Source organism: Phalacrocorax aristotelis, chromosome 8 (genome assembly GCF_949628215.1).
Source record: "Phalacrocorax aristotelis chromosome 8, bGulAri2.1, whole genome shotgun sequence".
Lineage (NCBI taxonomy): Eukaryota > Metazoa > Chordata > Aves > Suliformes > Phalacrocoracidae > Phalacrocorax > Phalacrocorax aristotelis.
The window spans coordinates 37,320,146-37,342,616 of record NC_134283.1 but is presented as its reverse complement, the minus strand read 5'-3'; the positions used below and the strand labels follow the sequence as shown (position 1 = coordinate 37,342,616).

General features: G+C 37.9%; 1 protein-coding gene across 2 annotated transcripts in view; it reads right to left on the bottom strand.

Moving 5' to 3' along the window:
* Positions 1-1,140: 1,140 nt before the first annotated feature.
* The window catches only part of CLINT1 (clathrin interactor 1), a 53,620-nt gene continuing 32,289 nt past the window's right edge, over positions 1,141-22,471 (bottom strand). The window contains exons 6-12 of one of the 2 annotated variants that reach the window (XM_075102594.1): positions 18,439-18,613; positions 13,161-13,404; positions 12,568-12,649; positions 8,625-8,702; positions 4,304-4,599; positions 3,400-3,604; positions 1,141-2,913 (exon numbers count right to left, since the gene is read on the bottom strand). In XM_075102594.1, coding sequence (XP_074958695.1) covers positions 2,552-2,913; positions 3,400-3,604; positions 4,304-4,599; positions 8,625-8,702; positions 12,568-12,649; positions 13,161-13,404; positions 18,439-18,613 — 1,442 coding nt within the window. In that variant the 3' untranslated portion in view covers positions 1,141-2,551. The remainder of the gene's footprint in view (positions 2,914-3,399; positions 3,605-4,303; positions 4,600-8,624; positions 8,703-12,567; positions 12,650-13,160; positions 13,405-18,438; positions 18,614-22,471) is intronic. The other variant, XM_075102593.1, reaches the window with a different exon arrangement.

The window sequence follows — 22,471 nt, the reverse complement described above, 5'->3', positions numbered from 1 at the left end:
GAAGGCATCTTTCTGGGTTTTCTTTTCTGATGTGTATTTGGTTCAAGCAACTCCCTTCTCATCCACCTGCGCACAATCTGGCTGGCTGAAAATTCACCCCCCACACAGCCGCCTTCATAATTAGGCTACTGATCCGTAAGATGAACACGGTATGGTAGGGGCAGTGAATCAGTTCCATACTGCAACTCCTACACAAGCCTACGTACCCTTGACTGAGCTATGACAGACACAGCTGCAAAGATCCACTCTGAACTGACCAAACGTTTTCCACTGGACTTATTCTAACCCCTGACAAATGTGCTTCATTCTAATTAAATCTTTTGATTAGAAGCTAAATTGCTGGCTCCTCTGAAGAGATGTCAGCAACCTGAACAAGGACATGATCTTTCAACTCAAAGCCAACTGTTTAACCAGCTAAACTTACCCCAGAAGGACAGCACTATGAAGAGGCTCATCCTCCTCCTCCAAAAACCTCCTGAAGGCTACTGAGAAGCACTGCACCCCTTCAGCACGACTAAGATTGCAACATCGACTATAGGTTGTTTTCCTTGCCACCCATCTACCGCAGCGGTAGAACTAGCTTTCTTCCCACTACAATTTTGCATATATTGAACCAGCCTGAATCTTCCCATCTGTTAGAACTAGAGGTTTTGAAGATTATTATTTCAAATAAGTTTAAGGTTTCAGAACAGGAACCAGAGCGCACTCTCCTACTCAGCCGTTAAAGCCTGCCTTGATTACTTTGATGTAACAACACTTGAAAGCTCCTATTCTTTGAAACTAATTTAAACACATTGAATTGTTGAAAGATTAAAAACCGCAGTCAGCTAATTACACTCACTCTCATCTCTTATTCAGCAAATGAATCACTTTTCATTACCACTTAGCTGAAGTACATGAATTTCTGCCTAATTAGAAATGTTGTAGATGGAGCATTAGCAAGGCTGGAGCGGGTCAGGATATCTTGCCTGCTTCATTTTTAATTCCTAACAGTAGAACCAGATAGGAAAGGCTTCAGATAAGAAGTCATTAAACAATTTTAAATTATTTATAAAAATTACTTTGCCCAAATTATAATTATTTTTTTTCCCAAATGCTCTCATAAACGTCAAATGGAATGAAAGGAAAAGCAGCCCAACATTGATTTTAATGAACATTTTAATGTTATGTATAACAGAACATGATGAATACAATGGAAACAAAGTTTTATCAATTTCATAATAAAAAAGAAATCCAACGTAAGAAAAGGGAGGCAATAAATTTCATACCTATAGTATAGTGCTCATTCTTAACAATATTCCCAGCTTGTGAATGTAACAATGTCTTTGTATTCCAGATCCTAGAATCATGATTCATGTGAACTTAAATGCAGAATTACAGAAGGAAAAACAAAACCCCCCAAAACCATAATTCATTCTTTTGTTTTCAGTAAATCAGTAAAATCTTTGACTGCTACAGGTTTCCTTTATTAATATATATTTTTTTTTACTCCTCTATTGGATTCCACAGCTGCTAATGCCATATTTACACACACAAAAAAAAATCAAAGGTTGTATAAAAGCTAAAATCCAATGGTGTTGGATTAGGTAGGGTTATAGACTTACATAACTTAAGTGTAATTCACCTTGTTATTTATTTCTAATGATGCAAAAAATAAATATTTTTGCCTTTTGACTGCTGCTGATGCCATAAACCAGTGGCTCCATCGGGATATTGGTGGCACAAAGGATGCTAACTGCCACTGCAAAAGTAGCGCAAAAAAGTGCATTTTCTGGAGTTTTTCGGAAAGGAAACCTTCCAGCAGTCTTGGATAAAGCTTCTCCCAGACTTGCACTGGATATCAGTTATAACAATAGAAGGACGTTAAGATCCAAAAAAATTGGTTGATCACCAAATTGCTCAGAGGATTCTTACAATAAAAATTTGGGCAATATAGCAGTGTGGCTGGAACATTAGCAAAAGTATATATACATTCCAGGTCCCTTTGAATTAGCCATAATCACATATGTAAGCCATTTTTTGGACAAAAATATATATTCTTATAAAAAACTGATCATAGTACTTGAGTGACTTCAATTGTGGACTCAGTGGTAGTAAAAGGAATGATCCAATTATGCCAAAGTGGTCAGGGAGAGGGGGAAAAGAAAGTCAAACTCTTCAAGAAAAAAGAAAAGTATAAAATTAGATTCAAACATTTTTACCCAACCCCCATTCCAGTCTTCCATCAAGTCTCAAAGTTAAAATTGGTTCTTCTACGTAGGAAAGATTTTTTGATGGTCTCAATACAAATTATTTTGCAAAATCATCTAACATGCCTTCGAAGAGCCTTTCACCTCTCCAGAATTTGAATACTAGTTACATCAACATTTAGAAAATAGCTTTTGGTTCTTTATGTAGACACTTTAACTGACAAAAGGAAAAAAAAAAACCAAAAGTATTGATCAGCGTTTTCCATCCCTTCCCCAGCTATATTTGCGCAGCTAAAAATCCTTCATTCAGTCTGCTCATTTATTTAATTTTTATTTCATTTTATTTATTTATTTTACAATCTTCATTTGCTAAAATTGGCAAAATTTGCAAAGGCATCTTGCTTGGGTTGTACAGTCCCAGGAGTCAGCGAGGTCATAGCGATATTGGGTACCCCCATTCCTATTGTGCCCGTCAAACCCATTCCTGTAGCTGGCACGCCCATGTTCATGTTTATTCCCATCATTCCCTGGTTCATCATAGGTGTGGGTGCCATGGAAGTCATTCCCATCGTACCTGACATCACACTGGGCATTCCCATCCCCACAGGAATGGGCCCTCCCATCAATGGGCTTGTCTGGGGTCGAACAGGCATCATGTTAGGCTGAGGATTGAGGTTCACGGCTGCAAAGTTTTGAGTCATGACATTCATAGGTTGTTGCATATCTGCAAAACAGAGAACAGGACACAAAAGACATTAATCGGAATCTGATGCTGAAGATGCTCACGTATTTTAAGAAACTTGTGGTAACTGCTGTGAACAAAAGATACAATGGCCAAAACTATAGCTATTTCACTTGTTTTCCTATTTTCTATGTGAAGCCTCAAAAACTTTTAGAAGTTTTAAATAGCATTTTATACTGATATATGCTAATATGCATATTCTAGAGAAATCTACAGATTAGGGAGCTTGAAATCAAAATTCAGCAATGGTGCAAACTCCACAGGAAGCACACGTGCAGATACCAGCCTCCTAGCACATTAGTCTCCATTTCGAAATACCACTTGTGTCAGAAGCATTGTAGTAGTTTAAGAAACAATTATGACTAAACATAGGAAAACAGCAACTGACAGAATACTCCATCTCAAGGACAACCTACTAAACACATACAGGGCTCAGCATGCATGCAAACCACTGCAATGATCACTTACTTTGTTGCTGCATCATGGTATTAAGTGATGGCTGCTGGGGTTTGGAAGGCTGCATCCCTGGTACTAAATTGTCCAAACTGATATTTACACTGGGATCTGACCAAGTTGAGGGTAGAGTTTTGCTTGCGTTCTTCTGGACCATCTCTGTGCTTGCATTATAAAGAGGGTTAGGCTTCGGCATCATAGTGTTCAAGCTTTGCAGAGGCTAAAAAAGAAAAGCTTGTTGGGTTCCACTTGAAACAATTTACCAATAGGTGTCTCGACTGAAAAACAGGCACTAATTTTTCTACAGAATACAATAAAAAGCCATTGAGGCTTTTAGCCATGAACTTCAGCTCTTCCAAAGCAGCGTTGCCATGTGCTGTTACACCATTAGAGTGCGTTAAAAGAGTATTTCGTAAGCCAAGCCCCCATATCAATATGTGGAATGACAGTGATCCTCTGTGGTCAAGTTTTGAGCTCAAACATACCGATTTTTTCCCTCATAACACCAAGCTGACCTGTTAAGGTTTCCAAACCCACTCTCTAGTGAAGCAGGCACTTGTGTGTTTTGGAGAACAGACCAGTCCTCACCTCCACCCACTTGAAACCTGTACCATTCTGTGGAGGATGCCTTTAAGGTTTAATGTATCACCAACCTTGTCGTTCCCATCAAAGGAGCAACACTCATAGAACAATGAAGATCAGCTTATAAAAGGAGGATTTTCAAGAAAATTTGACACCTTTTCTTTTTAGGAGGCTATGCAAACGTTTTTGGACAAAACTGTCTTACAAAATGCTGAACACAACATCTGAGCGACTAGGTATGGACTCCAGGAGTGGAACGGATTAATTGTCAAAATTGTGATTATGGAGAAGATTAATTGAGGAAGGTCATTAGCAAATTGTACAAATAGCAGCATACCTGTGACCTTGACATGGGTAAACTGACACCCACAGCATTGGAGCTCATCATAGAGAAATTCATGCTTTGTGAAGAGGTCATGGTTGTCTGAGAGGGGCCCATCAAATCAAAAAGATCAGTAGAATTTGAAGCAGTTGGAGGCTGGCCAGAAGCTGGCTGTGAGCTACTGAAGAGCTCTATAGCTGGCTGCTGTGCTGTGCTGCTGAAGAGGTCTCCAGATGAAGCACTGGGACAAGGAGAAGCTTGGTTGAAGGCACTCCAGTCACCAAAGTCTCCATTTCCACTTGTTGCTGTACCTGCAGGAAAGGCAACAGTGCAGGAAGAAGGAAGGCAGAAGACTTAGAGAAAGACACTGAGCAAATGCCATATTCCATGAACTGAAACAAATGAGAGCTGATCTGTGTCCGTCCAGATTAACATCTGCAGGTAGAACCTCCATCTGGACATCATTCCCTCTCATGAATATTCCAACAATTTTAACAAGGTAGCGAAGTAAATATGAAAAACGCATACACAGTAAGAAGGATGTTTGATAATGTCACCTGTGGATGTGAGACATGCAGGGACAGGTTTTCTTTAGTTGAAATATGACCAAAAGATAACTTAGGGGTAGATTGGAAGCTCTAGTCAAAACAACACCTAGAACTTTGATAATATTTATCAACTTTTTATCTCAGTGCTCTGGTATTTACGGAGAGAACAGTTGTCAGGAATGAGCCACTCGATAAAGCAAAATCCATCATGATAAAACAAAGAACTACTTTAAAATTTGTTTATATACAGTTAGTAGCTCTTTGTATAAAACGATGCTGAGGGGAATAAAAACCAGAACTTTGAAAGCAGGTTGCCAGGGAATTCTTATTTGAGGTGATATGGAATAATTTCTTCCCATCCCATGAAGTGCTCATGAAAAACCACATTAAGTTTTCTAAATTTGATTCCTGAACTAAATGCCTCAGCTTGAAGCAGAAATTCAATCTTGGATCTAAGAATTCTCTCAGCAGCAGCTTTGCTGAACTCTTAGTTCATCACTTAAACTTTGTTTCATTTCAATATACCAGGGCTTTTGCAGACAAGCATTTAAATCGAAGCACAGCAACTTACAGCTCCCTGTATCTCACTGTGAAGAGCCTAATAGTGTAAGCTGTTTGTAGACAACAGCAAGGGTACCTACTTCAGGAGCACAGATGTCCAGAGACGCAAACCAGTGAACTGAGAATATGTCATAACCTTTGAGTCAAATGGGATGAGATGTTATCTCCCTCAAAACCACGTTTTTTCTATTAACAAGAAAAGGGTTACTTCAAAGGAGTGATGGAGGAAGAAAAGCTTACAAAAACATCTACAGGAGATGCTAAAAATAAAGCAACGCCATTTAAACAGCTCTCACTGTTACACAGTGAATCTTGCTCCAAGTTTGGGCCATTGTACAGGTCTGCTTTTTGATTATGTCACTGATACACTTTCAGTACTTAGTCACAAGCAATGTCATTGCCATATGAAATGAACTTTTAAGTTCTAATGACCAGTTAAATCATCCCTTGAATTTCTTTAGACGAGCAAATGAAGACAAGCACGTAAAGCTGGGGTAGATGAATCTAGTGCCAGTTTCTACTTCCTAACCTATACAATGGCTAGTTCTGTAACAGTCACCCACAGCAATTTTCTACAACTGTTTTCTACCCACTCAAAAGGTAACTGCAGCAGTCTTTTACACTCCATGTAAATATTTATCAGCACACACCTTCAACATTCAGTCATCCTCATCTTTACCAATACATTAGAATTTAAAGAACAGTAGGAGGGTAAATCTGTTCATAAAATGCAAGTATTGCTGACAACTTCAGTGCATGAAGTGGACAAATATTCATTAGCTTAGGGCCTTACTAGAACATGTGCTTTGATCTCCCTCACAAAGAGGGGCTATATAAGAATGTTTCAATTAGCATTACATATTAAAAATTAAAACCTACTTTAAATATTCCTGATAGATGAGTAAATGCTGAGTGAGCTGCTTCTGTGTTCAGACCTGTGCACTGAGCACCAATAATGGAAGTGGGGGTAAAAGGTATAAGGTTTTGCCCCTTCAGTAGAACTTCAAAGATGATTAATCAAGAAGGAAAAGATTTCTAGAGGGGCTTACGCTGTTCAGGAATGATTAATCATTTCACAGGACTCCTTGTCCCTTGCATAATGGTGATTGGAATAGATTAATCATGTTAATGCAGATAAAGGATTGTATCAATTTAGACTGTATTAACACACAAGTTATTTGCATAGTAGGCGGCTTTGTGTTTGCAAAACAACTTGGTTTTGACTATGAAAGCCTGGAAAAAAAAAAAAGAGCAGCTCTTTCCTGCCATGCAAGTTAAAGATGTATTAACTAATTCATGCCCAGCAGTTTTCCCAACACAGCAAAACAAAGGAAGCGCTATAAACATGTTGACTAAAAGCTGGCTGGAAGGTAGGTTTGCTGATCAACCTCTGCTATTCTTTTCTCATTCTGGACTTAATCCTACACCCTTGCTGGGAACCCCCAGCCACAAACACCACTACTACCCAAATTAACTTCACCTAAGATAGCCAGCCAGCTCCCTCCACGCCATGTTTGTTTGCAGCGCTGTCCTGTCTGCATAGCACTGTAGGCTCCCAAAAACACTTCGCCAGAAGGAAGTCGATTGCTTTAGGTGGCTTCCCAGCATAATTTTTTTTTTTCAGTCCAATTTTAAGGGAAACATTTTTCAGACACTGGCCATGTCTATATAACAGCTTGTACGTTTGCATGCAAAATGATCGCACGTGCACTGAGCCAACCGTACAGACATGCAACAGCTCTAAACTGTGCTGCGCAACCAGGCAAGGGCAAAACTGAGCGCTGTCCCAGCAAGCATTACTAAAGTCTTGCTCTTGTGATTGGCAGGGACTTGTTCATGCCTCGCTTAAGTAGGAACTAGGTATCTTTTATTTAATAGGCTTCTCCTAAAAGGGAAAAAGACTGTAACAAATTGTTATTTAGCCAAGCTAAAATAAAGTGCTGGTCAGCTTCATCCCACAAGTGCATATATGCAACTTCAAAAGCCATCAGTGAGGTTGTAGTGGGTACAAAAGACATAATGTGACTGAATCCCCCTCTAACGTACAAGGCCTTCCAATAGTAACCCAGACATCCTTGGAAGCTTTGGAAGCCCTGTCTCAGGCTCCCCTCATTACGCCATCTGACAAGGCCAACGCAATTACGTCTCTCTAAACAATTACAAACTTTTTTTTGAAACCTTAGGAGACAGGTGGGAGCTGAGGATATCTTTAGGGACTCATTTTTCTAGCACAGGTGGGATGCTATTTTCCATTGAACAAGATCCCATCTTTTGGTTTTGTTCAACTTAACCATTTAATTTATTATTCTGCCCATATTATTAAAGCTTTTAAGACCAACCTGAGTCCTCGCATACAACCAGAAACTATAAACAGCAGCATAAAACCCTTCTAACAACTTTTCAATTCACAGCATTACCACAAGCAAGCAACCCAGACTATCAAGCACTTCATGCAAGTCTTTTTATCCCACCAGGGCAGCTAACTTTTTTCTTTTTTTTTTTATAATTAATACCTACCTGTATCTGAAAAGCTTGCAAACTGTTCAAGGATTAAAAAATGACTGCTTTTTATTGCAAATTTAATAGGTGAATAACCTTACATAGAACACTGGGAAGACTATGATGATTAATAAACTGAATGGTCTTACCACTACAGCCAGTTTTCCAATAATTTTGGAAACACAAATACTGTCATCCTGAAGCATTCATCACTCTAGAACTCCAATTAGAATACCCCTTGCCCACAACTGCAGAGGTGGGATGCTCTGGGCTCTTTTTTGAACTGTGTGATGAGCGCTCTTCAGCCAGCATTTAGACCCACACTTGTTTATTTCAGGTTTTACTTTCCCACTCCTGAAACAAGATGTGAGTTCTGTGCATTTGAAAATTAGAGCTATGTTTTAAGCCTTATTATATGCTTATATTATTAGACGGACAGGGATATATTTATAATTCCTACTAACATTTTTCTGAAATAAAGTTCATGAAAAGTTTCAGGTCCAATGAGACACGTGTTGTGCCAGACAGTAGCTGTCTTCCTTACTCAATATAGCACTTGTGGTTCACTAGAAAAACACAAACAAACAAACAAGCCAACCCACCCACACATAACAAAACCACAGTTTGCCCTGGAAAGGGAAGTGACTTTCAATAATGCCATGTGGCATCTCTTCCCCTTTTTCTGCCTTTAAACAGCTTTTCAATGTCAATCTGTAAATTAATCCTACCTTGAGATGATGGGAAACTTGCTGAAGCAGCAGCTGAACTAAAATCAGCAAATCCTCCAAATGGGTCAGTTGATCCACCTAGAAACAGAAGGGAGCCAACTGCTGTTACAGGATTGTGCAAAGATCCATTGCAACAACTGCATGAGGGATTCAGGAAGAGAAGCTTTTCTGTATATGGCAAGATGGATTTATTGATTCTGCTCCCTAAGTTGGCACTGGTTTTGCTGTTCGTCACCATACCATATTTATACAGACCTGAACAACAATAAACTGGCTTATTTCCAACTGCCTTGCAGAACTTGCAATTTTGTCTTCCTAGGGAAGAACTAAAAAGACACAAGTCTTTGCTATCTCTAAATTTATTTTTAGAGAGATTAAAAAGGTTAGCAAGGTTTTAACTAGTGAGGGATGCTACTAGTTTGGCAGTTTGTAAAATTAAACCTTTGGAAGTGTAATATGTAAAAAGCCAAACATTCTTAATGTAAAAAATTAAATTTATTATGCTTACTATGAAAAATTACATGTTGCCTTATATTTAGTGTTCATGTTACTTAAAGCATTGAATGATTCTGCAGTGATCTTGAATTGGGATTTCAAGGACAGAGCTTGCATTTGTGTTCATTTTTTTATGAGTTTGCTTCCTTTCTACAGCAGGAACATTAAGTTTCTCAACCAGACGTTTGTATACAGCACATAAATTATTAACTTCTGAATACAGCATAGTAACAATTTTTCACTAAAAAAGTAGAGCCAAGATATAAAAACAGAAGAAAGATATAAGAACCATACTGGAATGCTAGTTTTGGTTTATTTTTCCCCAAATAAATAAAAGACCAGTTTACAAAAAAAAAAAATCAACAAATTTTCCTTGCTATCGCTTTTAGGTAGGTATTCCACTGACCTGAGAAAGCTAAGAAGTTGACCTTATTTGTTTGTCCTCAAAGATTTCACCTCCAAGCAGTACCACCCTTAGAAGAAGCTGCAGCAGTTCAATTATTTTGCTTTTAGTGTTATGCATACATTATATAGGTTACATCACAGCTGCTTAGCCTGCAGTGCTTAGAAACTAGCCAGGTGGGACTGGAACATCTGTCCTGCACTCAAACACCACCAGGGACAGCTTCCAACATCTGGTGCCATTTCTGAATTGTCTTATCGCTGCAAGACATTCTGCCCCATCTGCTGCTCTCAACTGGGTTAATTAAACTAGAACCATCTCCTTTTTAATAAATGGCTAGCAGTAATAAAAGGAACCATTCACTTTCTAATACATGTGTACTTGTATTTCTTTTTAATGTTATTTTACTGTAGACATTGCCAGGAAGGCGACTGTTCTTCCAAGGGGAAATGTCTTTTCTTGCTGAGTGTGTAGCATATGATACAAGACATGAGAAGGGAATGCAAGGATGGTCTCTTTGAATTTTCAGAAATATAGCTCTACTGAAATCCTTTTACTGCCTTTTCAAGAGGGAGAAGATTTCACACAAAGTTAAGAAAATTCTTCAACACAAACTGAAGTGATCTAATAAGCATCTTGCATATGTTTGTGTACAAGTTTTATACTGACTACAACCTGAAATGAAAAAGGGTAAAATGACCCAGTGAAATATCAAGCTGAAACACATGTTCTGATCATCTTTACTCTGCCTACTGCAATGAACACTGTCAAATAATTTTTTTCATCGCATGTGTCCTTACAGAGTTCAGAACAGGTTAATAATTTGAGGGTTTATATCAGAATGAGCACCACAGATGACACTCTTGACCACATCCTCGAGAGAAAAAAAACCCCAGTGCTCTTATGCTACGCCTATTATCCCTGGGCTGTTTGACAGAGTATCTAGGGGTTAATTTAATTTTAAAACAAACCCAAAATAATACCGTAACATTTTTAGTCAAGTCAATTTTTCTTCCACCTCTATTGCCTGTCTTCTAATGAAACAGTTCGAGAGACGGCAGAGCTTCAGCTGAATGCAGTAGCTCTTTAGAGAAAGGTATCACCAGCCAAGACTAAAGAACCTCACCTCCAGTAACACCATAAAATTACTTCTAGCAGGTCTAACCATAGATTCTACATCTTCTCAAACAGATCGTTCCTTTACAGAAACCAACCATCCCCTTCACATACAAATTGTGTTGCTCTAGCAATATGTAATCCCCCAAGCCTCACCAACCTTCTTCCACATCTCTGCACCTGAAAATACATAGATAAGCAAATTCTGAGTTCCCTGAATTCACATGACTTCCCTGCCAGTTCCTTCACAGGACAGATCAAAGGCTGCATTTGACCCTTTCCCTGAGTCTTGCCTGACACTGGGAATGTTCCCACACCCTGTGCTGCAAGGAACAGTGGTCATAACAAGTGACCTGCACGTGAAGGACAGCGCTAATCTTCTCAACATGAGCTATCCTCAAAGATTCCCATGTGAGATCTGTCACTACAAATGAACCCTTTCCATCTGCCTTCGCAGGTCAGCAAAGAGGTTATTTAGCAGGACCAGCTGGTAATACGCCTCTTCTCAACACCATTTCTAAATGCTGCTTTGGGAAAAAGAAGAAAAAGGGCAAAAAGAAGAAAAGGCTTACTACAGAGCAAAGAACCAAACTGATGAAAGATTGAACTACACTGTAACATGGAAGCTGACATAGTTCTGTTTGAAATATGGGAAAGCTCAATTTGAAGTGGAAACATCTATTCTCAATGTGACTTTATTTTTATACATAATAAAAACATACACATATGTATATAAATAAAATTAAAAGGCTCTAACCTCTTTTCCCCTAAGAGGTGGATAGAAGTTTCAGTATTGATTTGGGGTCTGATCCAGGATCTTAAAATTCCATGAAACTGTGGTAACTCCAATACACAATGAACACCTTTGTATATGAAGTTATTTTTTCATTTTATTAAAGCAAAATAAGTTGTTCCTTAAATGTGGTACAGTCCCATGTGATGTTACATTGTCTTTAAAACAAAGCCTGCAGCTGAGTATGTGTTGGCCCCAAGATACACACATATATTTCTACGAACACTGTGAATATGATCCCATATATAATAATAGAAATTGCTTATTTGTAATGGAGAGAAGTCATAGGAAAGGTTTCTATCTGAAAAGGCACATGCTCACATTTTATTTGCTATTCAAAGTGATCATTAAACAAAAATTTTGCTCACAGTTAACTCTCTCCCAACTGCGGCATTAAACCACAAGTGCATGGAAGTCCCTTTCCTATTCCATGCTGGCCACAATCAAAACTGTCAATATTAAGAACCTGTAAGCACAATAACAAGTCTTCAAAGTTTTAGGTTTTGAAGAACAAACCACCAAACCCCTGAACCCCTCTATCAATCCTGTATGCAATTTACTGAAATTTAACACACTCCTAAAAAGAAACAGCATTTTGAGAGCATAAGGGTAAGTCCATATGAAAGTTAATGGACTTAAAATTCAACCGCACATTTAGAAACTGAAGGGATGTGTTTCACAATTAGTAATTTCACTTTTGGGTAGCAATTTCTTTTTGGTGTTAGGGTTGGGATCAACCAAGTGCCACGACAAAGTAAGAAACATGTTCACCATATACTTTAGATAAGCTTATATGAAGATTGTCTATCTCCAAGCTGCCTAGCCTTTGAATTGCACCGTGAGAAATGCTTGGATGTGAATGGATTGCACTTGCTTTTAGAGTTAATTATAAATAACTGTGTTACAATCACAGTTTCTGACAGACTGATCTGGCAGTTAATCTTTGTGCTGCTAACATTTTTTAGTCCCATACAATAGCACACACAGTACCTTGCTACAAAAGGTTCTTGGCAGCTCTAAATTTTTTTAGTATTAATGTCTCAATTTATCTACTATTTTATCTAGATAACAAACAGGCTTAGCCTCAGAAATGGTTCAAAATATGCATTAAGAAAATAAAACCAAAGCGTGCCTACCTGTTGAGACTGGCTGGCTAGCTCCATCAAACAACAGATCAACCAGGTCATTAGATGACTTGCTGCCAGAGGGAACAGAAGCCTGAAGAAGAAATCACACAACAGATCTCATCTCATGATGTCATCACTCATCTTAAATGACACTGAGAAGTTTTCTGGGTTTTTTGGGTGCTTTGTTTTGGAGATATGGCAGATTTGTCTTTGACACCAACAATCACTGGAACCTGGCCAAATTTCAAATCAAGCAGTGAACTGCTCAGGTTTTTTTCTGATAACTGAAGAACTCGATAACTTGTCAATAAGTGTGCAGGTTTAGAGAATCCTTCACACTTCAGGCCAAGATTTTATCTTTGCTGTAAGATAATGATGGTAATGACTACATTTTAAAAATTCTACACCTTAATGCAATCACACAAAAAGGCATTCTGTAATTAAACTGTTCCCCTGCCTTTGAAAACCCCAATTAAACATTTTTGATAAAACAGTTCCCTTGAAGCTGCATAACAAAAATTCTACCCTAAACTAGAAATTGTCTCAGAGGTTAGAAGAAAACTGTTTCCAAAGTCATGCTTTATCGTGCTCTGTTGTCTCACCTTTGCTGTCGGCTGTGCAGTATGAGCAGCAATATTCTGTTCTGGACTTGCTTTATCCCCTGTATAATGTGCTGCTGCTCCCAAGTCAATGGTTTTTGAAGGATTTGCTGTGCGTTTGTGTCTGGTGGTGGTAGTTTCTGTAGCTTGTGTTATATGAATGTGTTTTGTTGTCACAGTCTCCTCTTCATCTTTAAATTCAGCTTTGGGAGATTTACCTCGTCTTGATTTTTCCTCATCACTGTCACTAGAAAAACAAGAGTGATAGAATACCATTTGTCACGGACAACTCAGTTCCTTAAGTGGACATTCGGCTTAAGCCACAAGAGTTTTGGTTACTGTAGTTCCTCATAGTAATGGTTCATAATAAAAATACTGCTTCCTCCTACATTTGAGAAAGGAAATGTTTTACCCTTACATAATCCATCTACACAACACCGCATTGCCCCTATTGTACGAAAAGTGATGAAGAAAAGCAAGTTGTTTTGTTAAATATGAACTGCAAATCCATGGCAAAGGATAATAGGAAATCAGTGTTTAAATCCAGCCCATTTAATTACCTTCTGACAGGAATTCCCACACACAGTATATAACTCTTCAGCAACAGAAAGCTGGCAGGTCTGCACAGTACTTACACCAACAGCAGTGAACTAAATACAGGTGCTGCCTTTCAGATTTCAAGAATTCCATTCCTATTTAAACTCATGTCCCTTTCCAGAGGAACAGGCTTTTATATTCTTTAAAATGTTTGTGGAAAAAGAATGTTTACAGAAATATGCAATGCAATGATACTAGTCATTTTCTATCAGAGAACACACATTTATTCTTCAAATGTAAAAGAACAGAAGTGTCACCATTTTAGGTGAAAACTTTTTAGATGTCACTGCATAATAGTTGTTTGATCTATTACATTTTCTACTTTCATATTTTAAGTCTTTCACAAACAAACCAATTGCCCCCCACCAAGAGTCATGTTGCCTGTTATCACTGAGGTAAGATTTGTACATAGTAGTGAAAATTGCTGTAGAGAAAGCTTAAATATATTGAAATGTATTTTGAAATAGTAATTCCCTTAGCAACATAGTGGAAAGTGGAAGGTTTTAATATTTTAATAATGCATTAGAATACTAAAACTGCAAAATTTAAGAAAGGCTGCCCCTTTGTCATTGGGAATATGACAGTAACTACAATATACTCTGGAGGGTAGCCTTTGTTTTCTGTTAACAATAGTGTGCTTTCTGGAATACATTGCATGTGTCATTTCCTCTATGCATATTACCTACTCACCACTGGGGATGGCTCAATTCATTAACATCAATGAATATAAATGCTCACTCCCTTTTTATATTTTTTATTTTTAAAAGACAAATATCATAGCTGCTAGCCAGCCTAGTGACTACCGGCATTTGCTTGAGTCAGCCTTACACAGACAAGAGAGCTCAAACTGCATTGCCTAACCTTATCCTTCCAAGGCACTTCAACCTGACCTGCAACCACAGGCCTGGTGTTCCAGTTCTGGATTTCTGCTGACAGCCTACCTACGTGCACAAATGCATCACAGCGGACCACTGACCGCGTTGTCATTTGTGTCATCAGGATTTTAATACAAGCCCCTAGAGAAGACTCGTCTGCACATGAGCATGGCACACATGGTACATCCATCCTAAACGCCTCGGAGGAGTCTGGATGATGCTGCCTTTCAGAGGCGTGTTGAAAGTATCTAGGAGCAGGACAATCACAAACTAAGGCTCAGCATCTTAAAACCTGCTGCAGCGTACTGCTCGCCATCACTACAGAGTCTGCCTAGTCCATGCCTGTGTTCTGTGGGTTGAGGAAGTGATTGACAGCTGTCAAAGTCTGATCAATGGAGCTACTGCTACAGAACTAGTAGCAATTAATCTCACTAATGTAAGAATGAAAAAAGCGAGTCTTTGGTGATTTACAGCAAAATAAATGTCTAAATAATTTTGAGAAAAATTAAACATATATGCCAGGAAGCAGGACAATTATTACAATACTCAATTTTCTGTGACAACCTGTACTGCTTCCAAACTGTCTCAGGAGATCTGGTTTTTTTTTTTTATTTTTCTTTAATGGTCACATTAACAAAAAAGGAAAAAGAAACATTACAGATTAATGTTCCCTTTAAGTGTGCTTACTGTGCTCAGAATGTAAAAATTGCAGTGCTTCATCTGAGAACTGCAGAATGAACTTAAAAATAAAAATTACAGCTAGCATTGTACCAAATAATTAAAAGTAACTTCTGCAAAAGTAGTGCATGGTTGCAACTTCCAGGAACCAAAGTATGGATACACGTTCTTTTTCTTTGCCTTGAGGTTTCTGTGGTATAGTAGGTTGGGGTTTTTTTTTCAACATTCTTTAAGGCAATAAAATGGTTTACTGATAGTTTAAGACTATCTGAATGAATTATACCCCTACTACAGAAGTAATTCCTTACATGGAAGTTGCCTTTAAAACATGACTGTTGCATCCTTTTATTTAGTACTTGAAGTTTTGCTTCTTTTCCATTGTTACTTGCATCAACCTTTCCGAATACTGGAGAAACAAGCACAGAGTTTAAGAATTCTTATGGAAAAAAGTGTAATGTTTCAGAAGAACCTCTGCCTCTCTGCAGGTAATTTCGAAAGTAAAACTTCAGCATACAAGGCTAGACTCAGGGCAGCAATTGGTTTATTTGCTGAAGACCTAAGAACTAACAAGCACTATGACAGAAAACAGGAGGTTTTCCCACCTCATGGGGTATTGTTTCTGGTCTTCTCTACTTCCAAGGCGATATATTACCGGAAAAAAGAAACCAATTCCCCCACAGCAGTACTAACATTTTTCTTCTGCAGAATAAGGAGCAGACCAGGCTTCTCCAGAGTGAGCTGTGTGAACTGCAGTTTCACTGAAATCTACTGTCAACTCAAGCCAGCTATCTCTCAGGTTAATTTCTTAGTTACTTCAAGCATTTTTTTTCCTTCTATGCAAACTACAAGCTTTGCAAGTAGAGTCAGAAATCCAGAAGTTTGGCCAAGTTCTTCTGGTGTGCATGCTGGAGGTAAAGACTCATCCAAATCCCATTAACTACTGTGAAATGTATCAAGCACAAAGAATACATGTAAAGCCAATAAAGGCCTTAAGTCACAGTACTGAAGTAATAATGATTTATAAAGCTATTAGGATTGAAACAATAGAACATACAACAGCAGATTTGCCAGCTGAGCAAGTATCACCATTTAGTCACTTTTCCAAGGAAAATGACAACTTAATTCAATATCCTTATATAGCAGCAGGCTACAAATGAACAAGCAAATTTTTGCAAGGCTTCTTTGTTTTTAGAAAAAAGTTTGCTGAAGTGTGAAAACACAGAAATTCATGGATCTCATGAAGCATTTACAAGAGACTTAAGTTGTTGTGAGCTTAAATCATACGATAACTAAAATTTCATGTTTCTATTCAGTTTCAATATTTAAGTTCATACAGAAAATAGTATTCTGTTAATATAACATGAATTAATTTGTATTTACGGTATCTTTAAGTATAGATAGACAGACATTCTATAACCTTGAGTTCAATCTTTTTAGATCCTTTGATGCCTTCTGTAGAAAGAAATCACTTCATTTCAATATACTGATAAAATAACCTTCCAAAAGGAAGCTTCAGGCTGGTAGCTGAAGCAACATTAGTGAAGCCATGCTGCTGCAACTTGGATTCATCTTTACAGCAGGATAACCCAGCAACTACCAAATTGTTTTTGCTGATGTACGCCACGCCCCCCCCCCCCCAATCTTCCTTTTATTTCAAGTTCTGAGTTTATTACTTTCATAAGTTTCAAGACAAATACCACACCTGACATTTACATTAAAAAAAAAACAGAAGAAAAGTAACAAAGGGACAAGGGTTACAAGACCAAAACAAAAATGAAAGATGTAGTGTTAGCCACAGAAAAGATCAATGTAACTTGGGGAAGAGATGTACAGTGGAGAAGTCCTCAAAATAAGCTGCTTTTTATAAAGATTAGACTGCAGAAAGGACTGTCTGGAACACTGGAAGGTGCAACACTTTGTGTCAGCAAAAGCAAGAGACCGGGAGCCATTCAGAAATAAAGTAAAGGAAGTTAAGATAAAAAATGTTTACTGTACCTCCTCTACATGAAGTGTGGATAGCAAGCTTTACAGATGTCATGTGACAAGTTGCTTTTTAAAGCTAAGTACAGAAAATCACACAGCAATATACCATTGTTAAATTTTAAATGTTTACTTTTCTTCTGATCCCTCCTTTGTAGTCTATTGATAGTAAGTTCTGAGAGGGAACCCTGATGTGTGCAAAGAATACCAGTTTTATGATTTATTAATGCCTTTGCAAGAGGACCATATTGCCTTTTTCTCAGCAATGCTACCATTAGATTTGTCTCAGTGCAAAATTGCTTCAATTTTCAAACATGCACAAGTATGTGCACGTGCATGTGTACTTTTATACACTCATATGTGTGAACACTTCTGAAGATATTCCTGTAAAAATATTAATCAAACCTCAGTGCAAATTTGAATTTTAAGTTGTTTCCCCAAAGGGAATTATTTCAACATACTTAAGCACTATCTCTACAGCAATTTCAGAATCTGTTAAGTACGAATTTGATCTCCAGATAATAAAATTCAATGCCCCTGTTGAAGTGTGGCATATTTAAAGTTCTTTCTGCAGGCAAAGCTGGGTAGGTTTTTTTCCTTGCTGGAAAAATTTAATGGCCAGATGTAGAATACAAGTTTCTTGAGAAGGTTCAACTGAATTTTTTTTTTCTTTTTTGAAATAATGAAATAAGTTGCCTGAAGTCTGTTCTTCCCAAGATCAGCCCTGGGAAGAACTACTGTGTCAAGGCAGGTCTACGCAATTTTACATCTTGCTCCGCTTTGGTACTTCAGCATTCAGAACAACTGTAGCATTAAATGGCAGCCTCCAGTATACTGGTGCAACGAAGACCACTGAATTGCTGTGACAAGGAAAAGCTTAGCTGCTAGCAAAGCAGGGAATTTGGCTGAAATTTCTATCTAAGCTAGGGGCAGTAATGGAAGGCAGCCATGAGCAGTTAACTATTGACAGCTACATTATCCCCCAAGGCCAGTAAGAACTGCATAAGAAGTCCAGGAAGCAGGTATTGAACCCAAACATGCTTCCATACAGACAAAAAGAATGGCGGAGTATTGTAACTAATAAGTAGCAATGTCAAAAAGGTTTATAACAGCAATTTCACAGACTAAAAGAACATTAAAATAACTAGTACCTGCACCTTTCTGGAGAGTCTTCTCTATCTTTCCTTCGGAACTTGCTGATGGTATCATCAATCGTGCTTCCAATTTTGTCACTTAGCTCACCTAACTTATCGCTGAATGGAAAGGCTGGTTTTTTATCCCATTCTTCATCCCATTTTGACTTGGGCTCAGGATCATATCTTTCACCTGTGTAAGGCATTAAGATAAGAAACACTAAAGGTAACAGGAAAAAGAGTAAATGTCTGTGGTCTTTCTGGAATCACTCTCAAGCCCCCTGCCCTACATACGTAAACCTTACAAGTTTTCAAAGCAAACTGAAAGCTCCCACAGTGCTGAATCAACACTATTACAGCAAGGCACAGCACGTAATGCCAATCATTAACTGGCAGGAATGCAGATTCAAAGACTTTTGTTTATGACAATGACAAAATCCTAATGCATTGCACAGCACAGCATACCAGGACGCTGTTGGACTCTGCTGGAGAAGCAAAAGAGGCACAGTCAACCCTGGCTGCATAAGCAGCTTATCAGAAGTGGGACATGCTAGTTTTGTAACAGTCACTTAATGCATGATATTCCATTCTTGGCCAAGCTGTGTTCTCAGAGGTAAATCAATTTTTTTAAATACATTGCCATTCATAAGCACATAAAAGCACAGTACCAAAATACTGAAAGATACAAGTATGCAATGCATGATAACTTTCTGTTCTTTTCTTTCCACACTCAGTGATTAAAAAACCTTTTAAAGAGATAAAAAAGGAAGAGGCAAGTGAAGCAAGTCACCCTTTCAGCAGTAACTGAGTACCTGAACATCTTTACTGAACACTTATCAAGAAATCAAAAACATTTTTTCTAATCAAGTATTCAAGACCTCCATACTGGTATCTTAGCTTACAAACAGCTGATAGTTTTACTTAAAAGTACATTTGCTGTACAATCTCATTAAGAAAGTTTAAAAAACTTAAGCCTGGGTTTATTTATACACACCCAGCCATCTTGAGTTTAATTAAAACAAAAAAACCACACACAAAACCAAACCCACACCACTTACATTTTCACAACAACTTAAATGTCAGAAGCATGGCACACTACCTTGTATTGTGATCTTATATCAGGCCTTCTGCTGAACATATAGGTATACAAAACAGCCCAATATATCTCAGTTTCTGGACAATACTTAGACAAACGTTTTATATTTTGGGCCATCACACACATGAAACAAAGCTTTTTTTGTACTATTGAAAAATGAACCACTAGGTAAATTTTTTCCTTAGGCTGAGTAAAATTGAGCAGCAGAAAGGATGAATGGTGAAAAATTCATTACTTCAAGTTACATACAAATTATATTGTAGCTCAGGTTATGTTCAAGATGTATTCAATTAAGCAATTTTTAATAGAAAGAATGATGGATTCCAGCACTAGAAGGTGCAAAATTTGTGTTCTATGCATCCAATACATACCAGAGGATGTATATTCTCACTGAAGAAGTAAGTGCAAGTCTCCAGTGATACTTGTTTAGATCCATAAAGGACTGACAAACTTTCAAAGTGGAGAACCTGTTACAAATCATGAGATACTCAGCAAGATCTTTATCACTGAAAAAAGAAATTACTAAGAAATGTACTACTGTTAAATTTTGCAAGAGAATGAAATAGCCTTATTTCAGTTTATGTCAGGCTCTCAAGCATTTTAATGTAGATTTCATTAGATGGTTTCCTTGTGCGATAGGAATTTTAAAATAAATAAAAAAGCTCCGAGAGCTTGGTATTTTCAGGACAAAAAGAACTAAGGAAAACTCTGAAAATGCAAGCATTTTATATTTAAATAAGTAGAATCTTTTAGATTAGAAGTCTGACCTGGGATAAATTTTGCTGTCTGCTGCTAGAAAGATTTTTTTTTTTTTAAACTTTACTCAATAAATGAAGGGATAATTAAAAAACTTTACCATAAAAATGAAATACAAGACAAAAGAGATAGTCCTTTAAATTAAAAAATGTCAATGATAACTAAAGAGCATATGGAAAAATACTTCTACCCAGCATACAGGGATAGATCACGACTCTTTACAGAGCAAGTCAAAAGATAAGCTCAGTGAAAGAGCAGAGGGACATGCACTTAAAGCACAAATGCAGTGACTCATAAGTATTCCTAAAAAGAGAATCACCACAATTCCAAGCAGGTAGCAACAGCCTAGAAGAATATAATAAAACAAGGCATATCCTGCCATGGAGATAGATTTTCAGCTACCCTGCATATGAGGAAAAGGGAGAACAGAGGAACGCACAGACACCTATCTAAAACAGAAAGGAGCAAATCAACGTTTAAGGCTCACAGTGGTGTAAAAAACATACATAACACCAGGGAGGGACAGGCAAAGTTTAAGTCCTGCACAATTACTACTCAGATCTTATACCAAACCCTTCTCTTAAAGAAGACACTGACTCTAGCAAACTAGAGCCTTGTGCCATTGTGACTTGGGGACTCATCCCTTAATAAAAGCAGCCAAGGATTTACTCAGGCCAAAGAAAACACAGATAAACATCTCAGGACTGACAGCTAGATCATGGACAACACGCTGGGGTACATCAGGCATAAAAGCCAGTTCAAGCTCAGATCCCTGCTACACATTATGGCAGGGCCTGGGGTGCAAGGAGGAAGCTGCACACTTGGACTTAAGAAGCCAAACACAGTACTGGTTGTGTGCCTTTATCTCATCAAGGCTGTCAGAGAAAACTGTCTCCTCTCTAAACAAAGACAAGCTGATGGCATTACATCCTCTAAGGCCAAGATCTTATGAACACACTATGCTGAAGATGCAAATAGTCTGACAGATCTCAACACACATGCGAACAGCAGCCGCCTTAGCAAAATAGGTGAATGTACTTCCAGAAGCAAGGGTACATGGGACTACCTGTCAACAGCATTCAAATGTTTGGGTGGTTTTTTTTTTTCTTTGTGGCTTTGTTTTTGTTTTGTGTATGTTTTTAAATAAAGGACCTTGGTGATGAAGGTCCTATTGCAAGTACCAGAGCCGTGCTGGATAGCGGACTGGCACCTTGTGCAATGATGGCTGAGATTCAGGATGGCTGGATGCTTTAATTTTCAGAATCTGATGGCAGGTTTTCTTGTTTTTTGTGAGGGAGCAGATGACCAAGTGATCCTTCACACACATCTTTTTTTAATATATAATATACATATTCTAAATATAACTTTTTTAATGAGACGTTTAGAACTTCCGTTCTGGTGTTAACTCTGACCTCTTCACTGGCAGCTGCTATTCCCTAGGATTTAGGGATGGACACTGGTGCACCGAGTTTCCAGCCTGCATACAGGTCTGCTGTGCAACCAACATCCAGCTGCAAGCTTAGCGCGTCTACACAAAGTAAATTTGGTATTACCTCTTGGAGCCCTCCTCCAAAAAGCATGTGTACAGTCCTAATCAAGCAATATTTTAAAAAACACACAAACTGAGAAAGCAACAACTGTATTGGTAAACTCCTGACATAAGCTCCGTCACTTACAAGGTACTTAGTGCATACATTCAAAATCAGATCTGACACACATCAGAATCCCTACAGATAATCCACAGATATCTTTCAAGTGTCCAAACAGTATTACTTGGGAAACCAGAAAGTTTAATGGCATATAATATCTACATGGCTTCACCCAAACAGTATTACTGCCCTAAAAGCCCTAACCCAAATTAACCAATGGTTCTAAAGGAGATTGGCAGGAGCCGGTGAAGCAATTTTTGTGCTGTGGTAGGAAGTATCACCACTTTTTTTTTTTTAAATTAAGACTAAGAAATTCTGGCTTACAAGGGCATTTATTTACCTACTTCTGCTACAGCAGCATTCATTTCTTAATGAGATTCTGCCATGGATAAAACCAAGACAGGTAAGTTTTGGCTAAGCCAATGCATTAATGTAATTTGTATAAGTTTCTAGTTAGTTTATTATCTAAAAAAGATTAAGTTAAAGATTTTTGAAACAAGTAATTAAAATTTGTATGTGGAAGAAAATGTGCAATATTATTTTAAAATAG